General features: G+C 43.7%; 1 protein-coding gene across 1 annotated transcript in view; it reads right to left on the bottom strand.

Moving 5' to 3' along the window:
- The window catches only part of LOC144680673 (CUB and sushi domain-containing protein 1-like), a 2,611,816-nt gene that overhangs the window by 977,133 nt on the left and 1,618,239 nt on the right, over positions 1-16,444 (bottom strand). The window contains exon 7 of the mRNA XM_078541910.1: positions 15,895-15,972. Within this exon, the coding sequence (XP_078398036.1) occupies positions 15,895-15,972 (78 nt within the window). The remainder of the gene's footprint in view (positions 1-15,894; positions 15,973-16,444) is intronic.

The raw sequence follows: 16,444 nt of genomic DNA, 5'->3' as shown, positions 1-16,444 counted from the left end.
GGTGAGTGATGGCAGAAGGGCTGGCTGGGTGGGCACACACAGGAAGGGGGGGATGGTTAGAGAAGAGAGTTCAGCAGCAAGGGCAAGGGGATGGCTCTCTATGGCCTCCCTTTCCTGATGCCGGGTCCCTCGATCAAGCACCGAGTGCCCTTGAATGAGGGACCCCCTCCCCCAGAAGCCCGCAAGTTTGTCAACTTCCTCGCATGGCCGGTGCCCCACCTGCCTCAGGGTTAATACCAGCAGTGGCAGATGGGTTTGGAAGGCCATCCACAGGCCTTCCCGCCACTGACTTAATCAGAGTGGAGGGGGGAAGGCAGCAGGGTCTCCACAGGCCATCCTCCCACCTGGTTAAATGCCCCCAGCACCACCAAACACAGGTGAGGGCATTAAATCCCGCCCATGATCTCTCCAAAGAGGTTAGTGGAAGCTTCCAGATTACTGGAAAATTTTAATCTGAGGGAGCAGGTGAAAGAATAAGGCTAATAATTAATTTCAGAGGACTGTCTGTGTATTAAGTTTCAAGAAGTGTTCCCAGTTGCTTGTGGAACTCTACAAAACCAAGATAGATATAGATGGTGAATGCAATCATTTAAATAATTATGGATTACCGAGGCTGTTTTTTCATCAATCTTCAGTCCTGATTCATCTTTTCTCTTCTCTTTATTTCATGCTTTCTTGCATTGAGTACTGTATGCGGCAAAGTTGTTGATAATGAGTATTATATGTTGACAAAGTTGTTAATTTAACGATAAGCTGTCAGGGGTAAAAACACAAAAAGTACACAGTGCCAAATATCCATAGACCTTCCAGCAGACTCACCACAAGTTTGGCAGGAGTCCAATGAAAAGCCATGAATTAGACCAGGACCCAGAGACAATGGCCCTGGAATTTATGCGGACACAGCAAGGGTGCAGGGAGCCCAGGTTGCAATTTTTTTTTTACATATGTTTCCTGCCTTGTAGGTGGCCTAATGCAGAGCCTGGTGAAGAGTCATGGGGTTGCTGCTGTGGATCTTGGGGTCAGTTCTTGCCAATCATGAGGAAGGGGGGAGGTGATGTTCAGAGTTTGTGACTGGGAGAGTGAAAGAGAGGTTATGATAAGGAAGGGGGAGTGAACCCGCAATCAGGAAGGGGACAGAGAGGCTACGATTGGGAGATGGGAGAGACCATGATTGGAGGGAGCAAAGTGCCTGCAACAGGGTGGGGAGGGGGTGTGAGACCACAACACAGAGGACTGAGGGTTGTGAGGAGGCTCCTGATCAGGGCTGGGGAGGCCGAAGGCTTCCTTGATGGGCTGGGAGCACTCCTGTTCCTCATGGCCCATGAAGTGCTCCAAAATAAGCTCTTACTTTGTGGAGTTGGCAGCTCATGCTTCTCTTTCACTGCTGGAAGTCCGTACAACAGCAGCAAATTTTAAATTGGGACCCCAAGTATGTATTAATGAAGCGTCCAACCTCTCCACAGTGACATTCAGATGCTCTGATGTCCTCCACCGCAATAAGCCAATGGCCGCACGCACAACATGTTCCTGTATTTAACCTGTCTCTCGGGGTCAAACAGTGCTGGAAAAATGGATTGTTTTCATGGCTGTTTCTAGGGAAGTGAGTCTTCAGTAACAGATTCTGAGTAATGCTGTTGGTTGAATAGTTTCCTGTTAATGTGGGTAGTGCGGGCGATCAAAGGAATATCTTGGTGCAAGCTACAAATTTTGGACCATCACAAATGCTTCAACTCTGTAAAATTGCACTGTCCAGTCATGCTGCTACAGATTGTAAATGGGGAAGGAGAGGAAATTACTTGCTCCGACAAACAATGCATCTCCTATTCGCTGAAAGCATCTGTGCCTGTGATTTTGTGAGCTGTAAGTTCATTTGCAATATTTTGCATTAATCAGTGACTGCCTCTTTTATAAATACAAAACTATGCATCAGCATCCTCATTGGTTAGTCTGAGACAGATCCTGATTCAATTCTCCCATCTCCAAATCTCTCCTCAATTCGTTGTACAATTTCCCATTCTTCAGATAGTTCCAAAGCATCCTTTTCTTCTCTATTGGTCATTTTCCTTCCATCCGTCTACTAGCATCTCTTTCAACATCTCATCCTCTCTCAGAACATACCCAAAGTTACTTTTTTTTGGTGCCAATCAAACTGAGTTCTCCGTGTATCATTGCCAACATTTCCTCATAACTTTTCTTGTCTATCCATTGTACTTTCTCCAATGTCGCTCCAAATCCACATCCCAAAGCTCTCTAGAAACCTTATTTCTTTCCTCTGCTTTCATTTTCAGCTCCGTATCACACCATATTCCAAATCAAACATTTGCCTAATCTCTTCTGTTCCAGTGAGTGGGTGTTGCGCATCTCAACACTTTGTGCCAAGCCTAGCATCTTCAGCTCCTTCTCTTCCAAGAAAAGGCGAAGTTGAAAAATAATTCTCAATATAAATCCACTGTCTATTGTGTCAAATGGCACATTGAAAAACGGAAAGGTGGTTGTCAGCAACTAGTTATAACATTCCAAAAGCTTTTGCTAAGAATGTTGGCTCTACAAATTCTCTACCTTCTCCCCAGGACCCTGCATGGGCTGCCTTTTGCAAGCAGAAAGGAAAAAAGCAGCACAAATGATGTGGAAGGACAGAAATGGGTCAGAAAACAGCATGATGCAATTTTCACTGCTTTTGAATGCAACTATCAGCGAAATGGACAGCTGTTTGGTATGAGCTCTGGAAACGATTCCAGAGAATAGGACAAGAAAAATACCGGGTGGCAAACTGGTGCAATTCAGTTTTGGAATTGAACAAGACAGGCTAACATTTCAATTGCTGCTGGCATGGTGAATTGCTTGGCAAACTCAGTATCAATGCATTTCAGCTAATCTGGGGAATTATGTTATCACTATTGACTTATCAAAACATCTGATCACTGGTATCCAGTGTACCCTATGTTGTCCCAAACCATGTGAAGAGTTTTGGGATTCAAGTACTACAAAGGTACAGAACCAAAATGTCTCTCGTTTGCCTGATGCTTCGAGCTGACCAATGCTCTCTTAGCTGTCAAGTGCTTGTTCACTTCGCTCTAGTGCATATTACAACATCTTTAAATAGCAATGTGTACAATTCAGGTTCAGAATCAAAATTAGGTATTTTTTATATATCGTTTTTTTACCCTGTAAGTTTCATTCACCTCCTCTGAAGGCACTGATTCTTACTTAACTATGGCTCCTTGGGCTTCCATTGGTATCTCACATAAATAAACATGCAAACATGAAATTGTGAATGTTGATCAGAGCACATCACATCCAAACCTGACCCTGTCCTCACCAGGCACCAGCAATGATGCACTTTCTGACCAAAGCTGTACCAGATATAGAATACTAATTGACTTTTCTTCTTCCAAACCTCAAGGTATTGAGGCCAACGATGGAGTCCTACACTACCAAGATGAAATAAGACAAGGAATCAAAGCTGGGACAAGGGAAGTGGTTAGGCTTGGTTGGTGTTTTTACCCATTTGATTATCACAGAAAACTACACACTCCCTTGTTGTTTATTTACCCACCCCACCACCCCGCCCTCCCCCTCCAACACCACCACCATCACCTCAAGAAACACCACCCACAACTTTCCAGCTCTGTGGGTGTGAAGGTCCACAGGTCACCAAAAATGCCATTTTGAAATAGCTGTCAATGTGACAGTGATCCAGTGGCTCACTCACCGCTTAAAGGAAAACATTTCGGGCTTTGCTCAGTACTTCTCCCCACAGTACAGTTGAGAATAATAATGCAGCGGGGCTGGGAACCTAAGTGTAAATTCTTCGTATTGTTGCTACCAAATGTCAGGCCTAATAAATCTTTATTATTCTCTGGTCTTTTATTCCTCTAATTTATTCGATGCTGGATCACTTTCTCTTAATCCCCAGATTCCATCAGCGCTTTGAAAATAGAATATATTTTAATAATTGGTTACAATGCTCATTTAAATATCTTGTGTGACTCACTGGAAATATAAATTTAGACAAATTTACATCTTATTAGTTTGGGAATACTCTGACATGGGCACTCTTCTCCTGATCCTAGCAGCCAGTGGCATAGGTACATACCTATACTGAGATCAGTACAATGCTCCTGCTCCTGCTGTTCAGTGGGATGTTTACACCCCAACACGGAGATTGGTATTCTGTTCCTGATCAGAGTGGATGGTCAGGTCATGACACACCTACGCTGAGAAAGTGCATTTTACACTAAATATATTTAAAATACGAAAGTGATTGACCTCACATTGCATGATTTCAAAATGGTAGACACATTCTGTTGGAAAGAAATAATCTCACATGTCAAAGAAATTTGTTTGATGTTTAATATTCTTTGCCGAATTAAAATTAAATGAATAAAGCTAATGTTGCATTTCTTTCCAAAGAACATTCAATATCGTTCCAAAGAACATTCAATAGCATATCTGTGGGATGAAAAGAATATATAGTAGTAATCCAATGAGTACCCCCTTAAAATTCTACAAGTTTTTCAAAATTAAAATGGACAACAATATTGGCAAGCAATAATGTAGAGCAACAATGTTAAACACTATTTTAACTATTTCCCAAAGTGTAGGGAAAAAATGTATATTCTGTTAAAAGGCAAGTACAGACTAAACACTATGACGAAACTCCATGGCCATGGATGAATGAAGGCATAAGGGAACAATTGAGATTTAGGAAAGAGGCATACATTAAGTACATGGGCAGCAGAGGAGTGCACAGCAAGAGACAATAAGAAGAGATTAGGAGAAAGGTAAGAAAACAGTTAGGCAGACAAAGAGGAACTATGAAACTAAATTATCCAGGAATTGAAAATAAAATGCTAAAATATTTTGGAGGCATATCAATTGGAAAGGAAGACTGTGATGGAAATAGGACCATTAAGCGATAGACAGGATAACACCACAGGTAAAGGTAATGATCCAGAGATGGTAGAAATAGTAAATAACTATTTGGTTTTGGTTTTTACCAGGAAGATAGAATAGGTAGAAATTACATTGAATAATGAGTTGAGCAATGGGATATGCACATTAAAATGAAAAAAAGGGATATAGTGAATAAATTGAACAAATTTAAAGAGGATAAACCCCCTAGTCCGAATGAATTGCATCCACGTATTTTAAAATAATCTAGGGAAGAGATAGCAAAGGCATTAATTTGTGAGAAAAAGGTGTAGGGCCAGAGGACTGGGGGTTAGTGAATCTAATTCCCACATTTAAGAAGGGGGACAGAACATATCAAGGAAATTATAGATCAGTCAGCTGAACACTGATGGCAGGAAAAATAATGGAATCCCTGGTCAAGGAAAGAATTAAAGAATATCTCGAATCAAAAAAGAAAATAATGAACAATCAGCATGAATTTCAGAAGGGAAAATCTTGCTTGACCAACCTTATTGATATTTTTAAGGAGGTAACAGAGGGAGTAGCAATGGTAATGTAGGGCATAACTTTCCTTGCCTGTTGGCGTCGGTCATGCTTGGTGGCGTGAGCGGGCAATATGGCGAGAAGGCCAAAAATCGGTTTCACGATGTCGTGAAACCAGCTTGCAATCATCCGTGCTGCCTGTAAATGGGGGGCTGCATTTTCCACTGTCGGACGTCGGAAATTTCATTGTAATAATTCTGCATATCATTATAAGCATTACACTGTGGTTGATGGTAGTGCACAAGCGTGTGCAGGGGATCGGGCAAGGGGGGTGGGGGCAGGAGGGAAGCAGCCACGCAGCAAGGAAACTTTGTATAAAGTGACCATTGCTCCACAGCTGTGACAGTTCAGGCACAGCCACATTAACATGCTTGGGGTCAGGCCTCTAGCTTATCTGCCCACTCAAGCAATGCAGAGGCCTGAAAATGCCACCAAGTGCTCCAAAGCTTTTCACCCCTCGGGCACAGACTAGAAACCAATGAGCATTTTAGTGGACTGCAGAACAGCTGGACGACTGCACACATTGCACAATCTCCTTGCGAAAGCTGGCTGTGGAGCAGTCACTACTGGAGGCGATCACAGCCTGCTGCAATTCCATCATCCCGGTTTGCACCAGTCTCCCCCATGGTTCAAGCTAATAGTGCAGCCTTGCAGTGTGGGTTAGAATGCCTGCATCTGAGTTGAGAGCACAGCATGCAGTTCAATGGGCGAAGTTGCTGCCAATTGGTCAGGTGGAGTGGGGCCTCGGGCAGCCATGCAGCACACTAACCTGTGGCCATCCAAGTGGTGGCCAGCACTCTCTGGGGTGTGTTAAGGGGCCTAAAGACTTAACCGAGAGAGGCTCTTAGAGCACCCAAGCTGACTAATGCAAGAGAAGTACATCAGCACCACAGAGTCTGGTGACCTAGCTGTGTGCCTCGTGGCATAGTGAGAGCAGAAATGAAGGAGAGGAGTGTGACGGAGGCGCCTGGTTGGACAGGGGGAGGAGCAACACCCTCAGGAAGAAGGCGAGGCTGGGGCTCCCACACACACCGCTTAAGAGCCACAGCGAGCCATCACTGTTTGGTGCCAAACTAGACCCAGGGTCTATAGATGTCATCTTGCATTCCTGTAGATGACCAAGAACTAGTGTCGCCGAAGACTGCGCATGTCCAGAGAACTTGCCAGTCACATTTGCCACCTGCTGCAGGATTTGGCGCCATGAGGACATAGAGGGCATCCACTGCCAGTGGCTGTGAAAGTGACTGCAGCTTCTTTCAGGGCTCCACAGGTGACCTCTTTGGGATATTGCAACTTCCACTCACAAATGCATCTATGAGGTCACGGACACCATCTTCGCGAGGGCACACAATTTGTGCATTTCGTCCAGGTCCAGGACAGCCAGGATGCAAGAGCGATGGGATTTGCCCAGATCTCAGGCTTCTCACAGGTGCAGGGTGCCATCAACTGCACTCAGGTGGCACTCAGATTTCCAAGGCAACAAGCGGTCAACTATGTGAACTGCAAGGGCTTCCATTTGCTGAATGTTCAGCTGGTGCGCGACCGCCACAAGCGCATCGTGCAGGTCTGCACACGGTTCCCAGGGAATGTGCACGACTCCTACATTCTCAGTCGGTCTCAGATCCCTGTTGTCTGCTAGAGTCTACAGAGGCTGCAGGGATGGCTCCTCGGGTACAAGGGCTGTGGCTGATGACACCCGTGCGGCAGCCTCAGACTGCAGCAGAGCGACGGTATGAGGCTCATACTGCAGCTCGCACCTTGGTGGAGCAGACCATTGGGATGCTGAAAATGAGATTCCGGTGCCTGGATCGGTCTGGTGGAGCCCTTCAATATAGTCCACAGAGGGTGTCATGCATCGTAGTCACCTGCTGTGCCCTTTGCAGCCTGGTCCTGCAACAAGGGGAGGAGCTGGCTGAGGTAATGCATTTTGGAAGGTCTAATACAGGTAGGAATTACACAGTTAATGGCAGAACCCTTAAGTGCATTGATGGGCAGCAGGATCTGGGTGTACAGGTCCACAGGTCTCTGAAAGTGGCAACGCAGGTGGATAAGGTAGTTAAGAAGGCATATGGCATGCTTGCCTTCATCGACAGGGGTATTGAGTATAAAAGCTGGGAAGTCATGCTGCAGCTGTATGGAACCTTGGTTAGGCCACACTTGGAATATTGCGTGCAATTCTGGTCACCACATTACCAGAAGGAAATGGAGGCATTGGAGAGGGTGCAGAGGAGGTTTACCAGGATGCTGCCTGGTCTGGAGGTTATTAACTATGAGGAGAGGTTGGAGAAACTCGGATTGTTCTCACTAGAGCGACGGAGATTGAGGGGCGACTTGATAGAAGTTTACAAAATTATGAGTGGCATGGACAGAGAAGATAGTCAGAAGCTTTTTCCCAGGGTGGAAGAGTCAATTACTAGGGGACATAAATTTAAGGTGAGAGGAGAAAACTATAAAGGTGATGTGTGGGGCAAGTTTTTTACGCAGAGGGTAGTGAGCGTCTGGAATTCGCTGCCAGAGGAGGTGGTGAAAGCAGGTACGATAGTGGTGTTTAAGAGGCAGCTTGACAAATACATGAATAGGATGGGAATAGAGGCATACGGACCCTGGAAGTGCAAAATGTTTTAGTTGACGGGCAATATGATCGGTGCAGGCTTGGAGGGCCGAAGGGCCTGTTCCTGTGCTGTACTTTTCTTTGTTCTTTGTTGACAAAATGGAGGAGCTGGATTTCTCCTCCGATGATGAGGATGTCAATGGAGATGAGGGTGAGGAGGTCCTCGAAGGTGACGACGACAGTGATGAACCCATCGCACTGGCCAGACAAGGCAGACATGATCGGGAGGCCCTCATAGCTGCTAGATTTGTGGAAAATGACGACGACATGCAGTGAGGAGATACATAGATCCTCACATTGCACTTGTGAACGTTTGACTCCAGTCTGGCTTATGGCACTGCACGTACCCTCTGTGATAATGCTCCTGTCGTGGAGACAAAGTGGAAGCTCTAATAGTCACTCGATTGCAGGAGGATGACGACCACATGCAGTGAGGACACTCCAAAGATCTTCACATAGCCTCTTAGAATGTCTGACTCCTGTCAAGCTAAGGGCAGCTTGCTTGCGCTCTGTGATCAGGGTCATATCATAGAGATGCAGCAGTGAAACTTCAAATCCACCTGATCCTTTGTCCGTCTTCAGCACCTGAGCCCTTCAGGAGCACAGCATCACTGGTCACAGATGCTGACGAGATTTGGGCCAGCCCCATCTCAAAGGTGCTGAAAGCACACAGTGAGAATGACGGAACTCTGTGATGCCTGCCCACTACATTCTTGCAGCAATGACAAGCACCATCGAGGTGCAGGCATCAGTAATGTGTCCAGGGAGTGTGAGACAGGACCATCACTTTGGTCTGAAGGCTGCACAAAGCACAGGGAAGAGGCCCTGGACTGAGACACCTGCCTTTATGTTGTGCAGGGACCATGGTTTCACGTCTCAGTGAGATGAACACTGCTCATCAGAACAATAATCCATAGGCAGGGAGACGTTCTTGGGAGTTTATTGACAATAGTGAAAATTATCTACAACTGATTAACACCCATGCCCAGGCTGTGAAACTACATCTTCTTAAACTTCCTAGCCCTGCCACTATGTCTTGGTGCTCCCCAGACATCCACAGTGGAGGTGGAGGCAGCCTGCTGACTGCTACACCCTATCTGTGATGACTTTGACGGGCATCCTGTGGAGGGCTGAGACTTGGAGGGCCCCAGCCTGCTTTTGAGACCCTGCTGTCTGGCAGTGGCATCCTCCTCAGCCTGTGGAGCTGGGCTGCTGGGGTTACAGAAGAGGGAATTCAGATGGGTCGGACACTCCCGGAGTCACCTGGTGGGTGGCCCCAGGGGGGTGCACCTGCTGATCCTCCTCCCCATGGGTGCCCGAGGGCCCCTGGCTGACTTCTTGAGGAAAATGGACAGCTAGAATGAGATCGAGCTGCCCCAAAGGGGTTCCCCATAGGGGAGGCAATGGCTTAATGGTATTGTCACTGGACTAGTAATCCAGAGACCCAGGGTAATGCTCTGGGGAGCTGGGTTCAAATCCCGCCATGGCAGATGGTGGAATTTGAGTTCAAAAAAAATCTGGAATGAAAAGTCTGATGATGACCATGAAACCATTGTCGATTGCTGTAAAAACCCACCTGGTTCACTAATGTCCTTTAGGAAAGGAAACCTGCTGTCCTTACCTGGTCTGGCTTACATGTGACTCCAGATCCACAGCAATGTGGTTGACTCTTAAAATTCCCTCTGAAAAGGGCAATTAGGGATTGGCAATATATACTTGCCTAGCCAGCGATGCCCACATCCATTGAATGAATTTTTTTAAAACCCTCTCGTGTCAGTGATGGGGTTGAGCCTGTGCAGCAGTGCAGGACCGATGTCCTGGACCAAGGACTCCATGAAAGCCGCTATCCTACCAATGTTGACCACCGTGTGTTGCAATGCTGACACCATCACCTCAGCCTGAAGGCGGATGGACTCCTCAATCTTGCCTTGCAATCTGAGGAGTGCAGTGGACATCCCTTCCTGATGTTCCCAAGCTTGCCTTTGCAACTCCAGCAACTGAGGTGTGACCAAGTCCAAAGGCTCATCATCTGACTCGGACTCAGCAGGTTTCTGGCCTCCAGCAGTCCTCCGAGTGTTTCAGAAACCTGGAAAGTCCCTGCCACTGCCTGCTATGGATCAGACAGTGCAATGTGCTCACCAGATTGTGATCCCAGGGTTACTCTAAAGCTAGAACCCAGTGAGGTGTATGTCTCTGCGCTGGTGGAGGGTGTGGATGAGCGCTGTGACGGGACTTCAATGAGGGTGCCTTCATATTCCTCTTCAGAGGTTTCTTCAGGGCTTGATTGGAGGCCCTGGGTTGTGGACTCGGTTGGCTGTTTCCCAGATGTGCCTGTGAAAGCAAGGAGAGGTAATCAGTAGATGGCAGGGGACTGCAGAACAGGACACATGGTTGTCTGATGGATGTTGCACTGCTGGATCCTCACTTGGGAGAGCACCGCCAACCTTACTGTCAGCACAGGAACAGTCCGGATCCTCACTAGCCAGCTGGGTGGCTCTGTTTTTAAAGTCCGTGAGGACCGTCATTTCAGGCATTCTTCCATCAGTCTGCAACTTCTCCCTGTGGTTGTGTGCCAGCTTGTCCTGCATGGATAGATATGGAAAGAGTGTAAGTAGAACGCCTGCCAGGCCAGATGATAAATATGCTTGGCATGTGTGGGTGGTGATTGATCCCATGGACGGAATGAGGACAATGATGGTGTGCATGTGAAAGTGAATGGTGATGTCCCTTGAACTGGCAGTGACTGAGATCCCTGTGGATGTGTGATGGGTTCGAGAGTGTGAGAGTTGAGTGTGATGAGAAAAGTGACTTACCCTGATGGAACGGAGGAGATCATTCATCCTTTTCTGGCACTGTGTGGCTGTCCTCTTTTGTAGGGCGTTGGCACTGACCAACGCTGCCACTGCCTCCCAAGCCAGATTGGTGTTCTTGCTGACCCCCATGTGGCCAGAACTGGGGTAGAGGATATTACAACAGGCCTCCACTGTGTTCAAAAGATGCTTGAGGGATACATCATTAAACCAAGGGGCTGCAGTCTTTCTGCCTTTCAAGACCTTGTCTTCTTTTCGTCTTCTCGCCTGCTACTGCACTCAGTGTAAATCTGGCATGATTCCGCCCATAGTAGATGTAATTTTTCTGGATTTTCAAAAGGCCTTCAATAAGGTGTCCCATAATAGACTAATGAATAAGCTTGAGAATATGGTGTAAGGGAAGAAGTGGCAGAATGGATTGTTACAAGACAGAATGCAAAGTAAAGGGTCATTATTCAGAGTGGCAGAAGGTGGGACCACTGCTGGTCACAATTTACATTAATAATTTGGACTTTGAAATCAAAAATTCCATTTCTAAACTTGTGAATGACACCAAATTGTTGAGGATGGTCAATAATAAAGAGAACACAAAAAATTACATGAGGACATTAATCAATTTGCAGAATGGGCAAATGAAATTCAACACAGATAAATGTGAGGTAGTACATTTTAGTTGGGAGATTATTATTACTAGAAAGGTGCAAGTCTAGGTACTGTAGAGGAATAAAGAAATTTTGGAGTACAATACACTAATCGGCTAAAGTTGCTCCACAGATCAGCAAAGACAATAGAAAAACAAGCCAAGCACTGGGCTTTATTTCTAGAGGGATAGAATTAAAAAGTAGGTAAGTTACACTAAACCTGTATTGCATCTTTGTTAGACCATACTTACAGTACTATATGCAGTTCTGGTTGCTGTATTATAGTATAGTATTAAAGATAGTATAGAGGCACTGGGGGTGCAGAGGAGATTTGTGATGATACCAGAAATGCTGGGGTAGACATATTAGCTAAGGATTGACAGGTTAGGTCTCTTTTTCTCTTGAAAAAAGGCCAGTCGTGACCTAAACGAGCTCTTTAAAATTATGAAAAGTTTTGAGTGTGGGTACATAGGGAATGTTTCCTCTTGTGGGGAAGAGCATAACTGGAGGCCATCAATAGTAACCAAGAAATCAGAAGAAACTTCTTTAGCCGATGAGTGGTGAGAATGAGGAACTCCGTGCCACTTGGAGTGGTTGAAATGAGCACTGTAGATTCATTTACGGGGGGGCAATCATATTAGGGAGATGGGAATAGAGGCTGCAAGAGGCTGTAATATTTTTTACTGACTTAATCATACTTTTAAGTGAAATGTGTGGTTGAGATTAGTGGAAGTCATTCAACCCAGGAGGGGTGTTAAGAGTTTAAATAAAATACAGAATACTGCTCGTTGTATGCGGGTGTACAGAAACTGACTGAATCTGGCCAGCATGTATTGCGAAGGCCAAAAGGGCTTTTCGAACTAAAAGTAAACTGTTAACAACAGCAGGATGCTTTCTTTCAGCACAGATAGTAAGGGGCATTTGGTCTGTAAAATGTTAAAGCTGTGGAATGTTTAGCAGAAGAGACAAAAGTCAAAGTAGGGTTGCAACCAATCAACATAAAAACTTCAAAGCTATATCTTTTGTGATGCCAAATTAAACCTTTGGAGAAGCTTCACGTACACAAATAACACGGAGCCAAAATGTCAAGATAAAAGCAAAATCCTGTGGATGCTGTAAATCTGAAACCAAAACAGAAAATACTGGAACAACTCAGCAGGCCTAACAGCATCTGTGGAGAGAGAAAAAAAGAGTTAACGTTTCGAGTCCATATGACTCTTCTTCGGAGATAAAGAGAAGTAAAGATGTGATGAAATTTATACTGTTTAAGGGGGGTGGAACAGGTGAAGCTGTGTAGAGGGCCAGGGATAGGTGGAGGCAAAGGAGAGATTGCCAAAGATGTCATAGACAAAAAGACACAGGGGTGTTAATGGTAGTGATACTGGCTAAAGGGAGGTGCTGATGGTGGCATTAAGGTCAGAAAGCAGAATATGATATAGAAAGACAAGGGTAAGCACTCTGGAAAGGACATGAACAAGTGACAGATGGCCCTAGTGGAGGCGGGGTGGGGGGAGGGGACAGTGGGTGGGAAAAAAGATTGAAAATAGGATAAAAGGTGGGGATCAAACAATGAATAAAAGTGAAAATAAAGAAAGATGAAATAAGTGGATAAAAATAAAAATGAAATATTTTGAAAAAGTAAAAATGAATAAAAATTAGCATTGAGTTCAACAACTTCAGACCATGAACTCCTCCATCCTCACCCCCTTTTTTATAATATTCATTTTCATTTTTATTTTTTATCCATTTATTTTTATTTTTTTTCATTGTTTTACCCCTATCCTTTACCTTATTTTCGATCTTTTTTCCCACCACCGTCCCCTCCCCCCACCCCACCCCCACTAGGGCCATCTGTCACTTGTTCATGTTGTTCTTTCCAGAGTACTTACCCTTGTCCTGCTATTATCACATTCTGCTTTGACCTTAATGCCACCATCAGCACCTCCTTTAGCCAGTATTACTATCATAACACCCCTTTGTCTTTGTGTCCATGACATCTCTGGCAATCTCTCCTTTGTTTCCAACTATAACTGGCCTTCTATCCAGCTTCACCTGCTCCACCCCCCTTAAACAGTATAAATATCATCACATCTTTACTTCTCTTTAGCTCTGAAGAAGTCATAAGGACTCAAAACGTTAACTCAGTTTTTTTTCTCTCCACAGAAGCTGTTAGACTTGCTGAGTTTTTCCAGCATTTTCTGTTTTTGTTTGGGCCAAAATGTCCGTTAGCTAACTTAAGTGTTTTTAAAACTGCGATAGAGCAATACAAACTGACATTAGTTGATGTTGTCAGAGTTTGCCTCCTTTTGAAATGCAGAGAACCTAACTCCACAAGAATACATGTTGAGTTTATCAGGTCTTCAATTCTGACTTTAATTCTCCAAGCAACAGTTTACATGAAGTCAGAAATGTAAGAGAGTTGGACTATTTATGTGGTTTTAAAATGTGTGTGTCTGACCAAGGAAGAACGCTGCTATTATATTGACTGATAAAGATCTTGATCTTAACATCCATGAGGGATGGAATTACTAAAGAAAGGTTAAACAGATGGCATTGTAAAGGATTACCTAATATAATTTGAACAAAGAATTAGACACCTCATTTGACATTCGAAGCTTAAGCTGGATTTTGATAGGATGGTATGATCTTGTCAAAGAAACATCCTACCCACCTTAGAAAGAAAGATATAAAAATTGTTGCAGAGAATCATTTTATGTTCCAAGTTGGGTAGCTTGATCAACTGTTCAAAGGTACGATTGGCAAGAGGTTGACAACTGGCTGGGTGTTTGTATGCATGAATCCGTGTGATGCATTTGTGCTGGTATATATTTTTAATGAGTCCATTGTAACGGGAGTATTGTATTGTTCTAACCTAGTACAGGGAATTAGTATTTAAACTAAGCTTCAAGTGTTGTTTAATGATTTCTCATAATTCTCATGTCTGAATAGTAGAGTCAGGGATAGAGGGTTATGTCTTACAAGGGTTGTGGTGATAAATTTAGATGAGAAAAGGGGGAGTATGCTCAAGCGGAGCATAAAAACCAATATGGATTGGCTAGGCCGAATGTCCCTTTTCTGTACCATATATTCTATATAATTCTACATAAAACAGCACCTTATACCATCTGAGATGTTAACTAGTTTCGTTGTCAGTTTAATATTGCCCATTAGTGATATTAGCCCAAAGCTCCTTAACTATTTCTATGCGATGGGTCAACACTGTGCAGTCTCCAATAGACTTGTAAATATGTTAGCTATATTCTAAATCATCCACAATAACAATAAGAAGTTCAACACAGCAAATTATTGCTTATATACTTCTGTTTGTCAGCAAGGTTATATTTCATTGTACCATAAAGGAAATAAAATGAAATAATCTGGACCTGTACTTATTGTGTGACTATTAGAAACATAGAACATGTACGCTTAAAAGCACCTAATTCATTATGAAGACAATATTTATATACACAATGAAATTCTGCTGCCTTACATAAGATCATAAGACTGTAAGAAATAAGAGCAGGAGTAGTCCATGCGGCCCACCAAACCTGCTCCAACATGTGAAGACATCATGGTTGATCTGATTGTGGCCTTAACTCCATTTTCCTGCCTGCCCCTCATAACCCTCAACTGCCTTGTCGATCAAAAATCTGTCATGCATTCAATGACCCAGGCCCCACTGCTCCCTGTGGAAGAGATTTCCAAAGATTAATGACAGTGAGTGAAGGATTCTTCTTCGTCTCTGTTTTAAATGGGAGACCCTTAATTTTTAAACTGTGGCCCCCAGTTCTAGATTTCCTCCATGAGAACAAACATCCTCCCAGCATTGAGCCTGTCAAGCCCCCTCAGAGTCTTATAAGGTCACCTCTCATTTTTCTAAACTCCAATGAGTATGGGCCCAACCTGTTCAATCTTTCCCCATAAGACAACCCCTTCATCCCAGGAATCAGCCTAAGGGAACTTCTCTGAACTAATTCGAATGCAAGTATATCCTTCCTTAAGTAAGGGAACCAAAACTATACACAGTACTCCAGGTGCTGTCTCACTAATGCCCTGTACAGCTGTAGCAACAAAAATCCCTACTTTATATTCCATTCTCCTTGCAATAAAGGCCAACATTCCAATTTACTTCCTAATTACTTGCTGTGCCTGCATGCTAATCTTGTGTGATTCATGCACAAGGACACCCTGATCCTTCTGTACTGCCACATTCTGCAGTTTCTCTCTATTTAAATAATATATTGCTTTTCTAATCTTTAAACAAGTTTGCTTCCTGCAAATTATCAATAGAATTTCAATTCAAACCAATCTTTTTGATCTAATCATTTTATATGTGATTGACTAATGATCAAAAAATGAAAAATAATTGACTTACACACAGAATTCTTGTGGTTGCTCTCCTTACTGGGAAGCATTTTGACTCCTCTGGACTTCAGCTCAATTGCCTTTTTCACTTTTGGGGAAAAAGCGAAGAGTTAAAGATGGAAAAAAATGTACTGAAATGTAAAAACAATGCTTGATTGCAACAAAATGGAGGCCATTTCACGTGTTTATTTAAGTGTGATTCAATATTAGTGCTGCAAGCAGAAAATGTTTATTATAATCTATACAAGATTGTTGGTAAATGCCAACATTTCCTCTCTTGCTGGATATTTCTAACTTAAATACAATATATTTTCATAAGATATATAAAATATCTATGTTTATTAATCTTTATTTGCCATAAGAAATCACTGCTTTTTATGTTTGTATAGTGTCAAGGAATGCTGAGAAATTCTATAAAGATCTTTATAGAAAACTGCAAAAGCTGATTAGAATGGCTGAAGTTGTATCACAATGGGGGAATAATTTTAGTATTCAATTTGTTATTTGTAAATCTGATAATGTTTCAGGGCCTTACTTTTCATCAGAAAAGGTTCTGATGC

This window comes from Cetorhinus maximus, chromosome 5, assembly GCF_964194155.1.
Source record: "Cetorhinus maximus chromosome 5, sCetMax3.hap1.1, whole genome shotgun sequence".
Classification (NCBI taxonomy): Eukaryota; Metazoa; Chordata; class Chondrichthyes; order Lamniformes; family Cetorhinidae; genus Cetorhinus; species Cetorhinus maximus.
The sequence above is the reverse complement of the archived record's forward strand: the minus strand, read 5'-3'. Positions and strand labels throughout refer to the sequence as shown.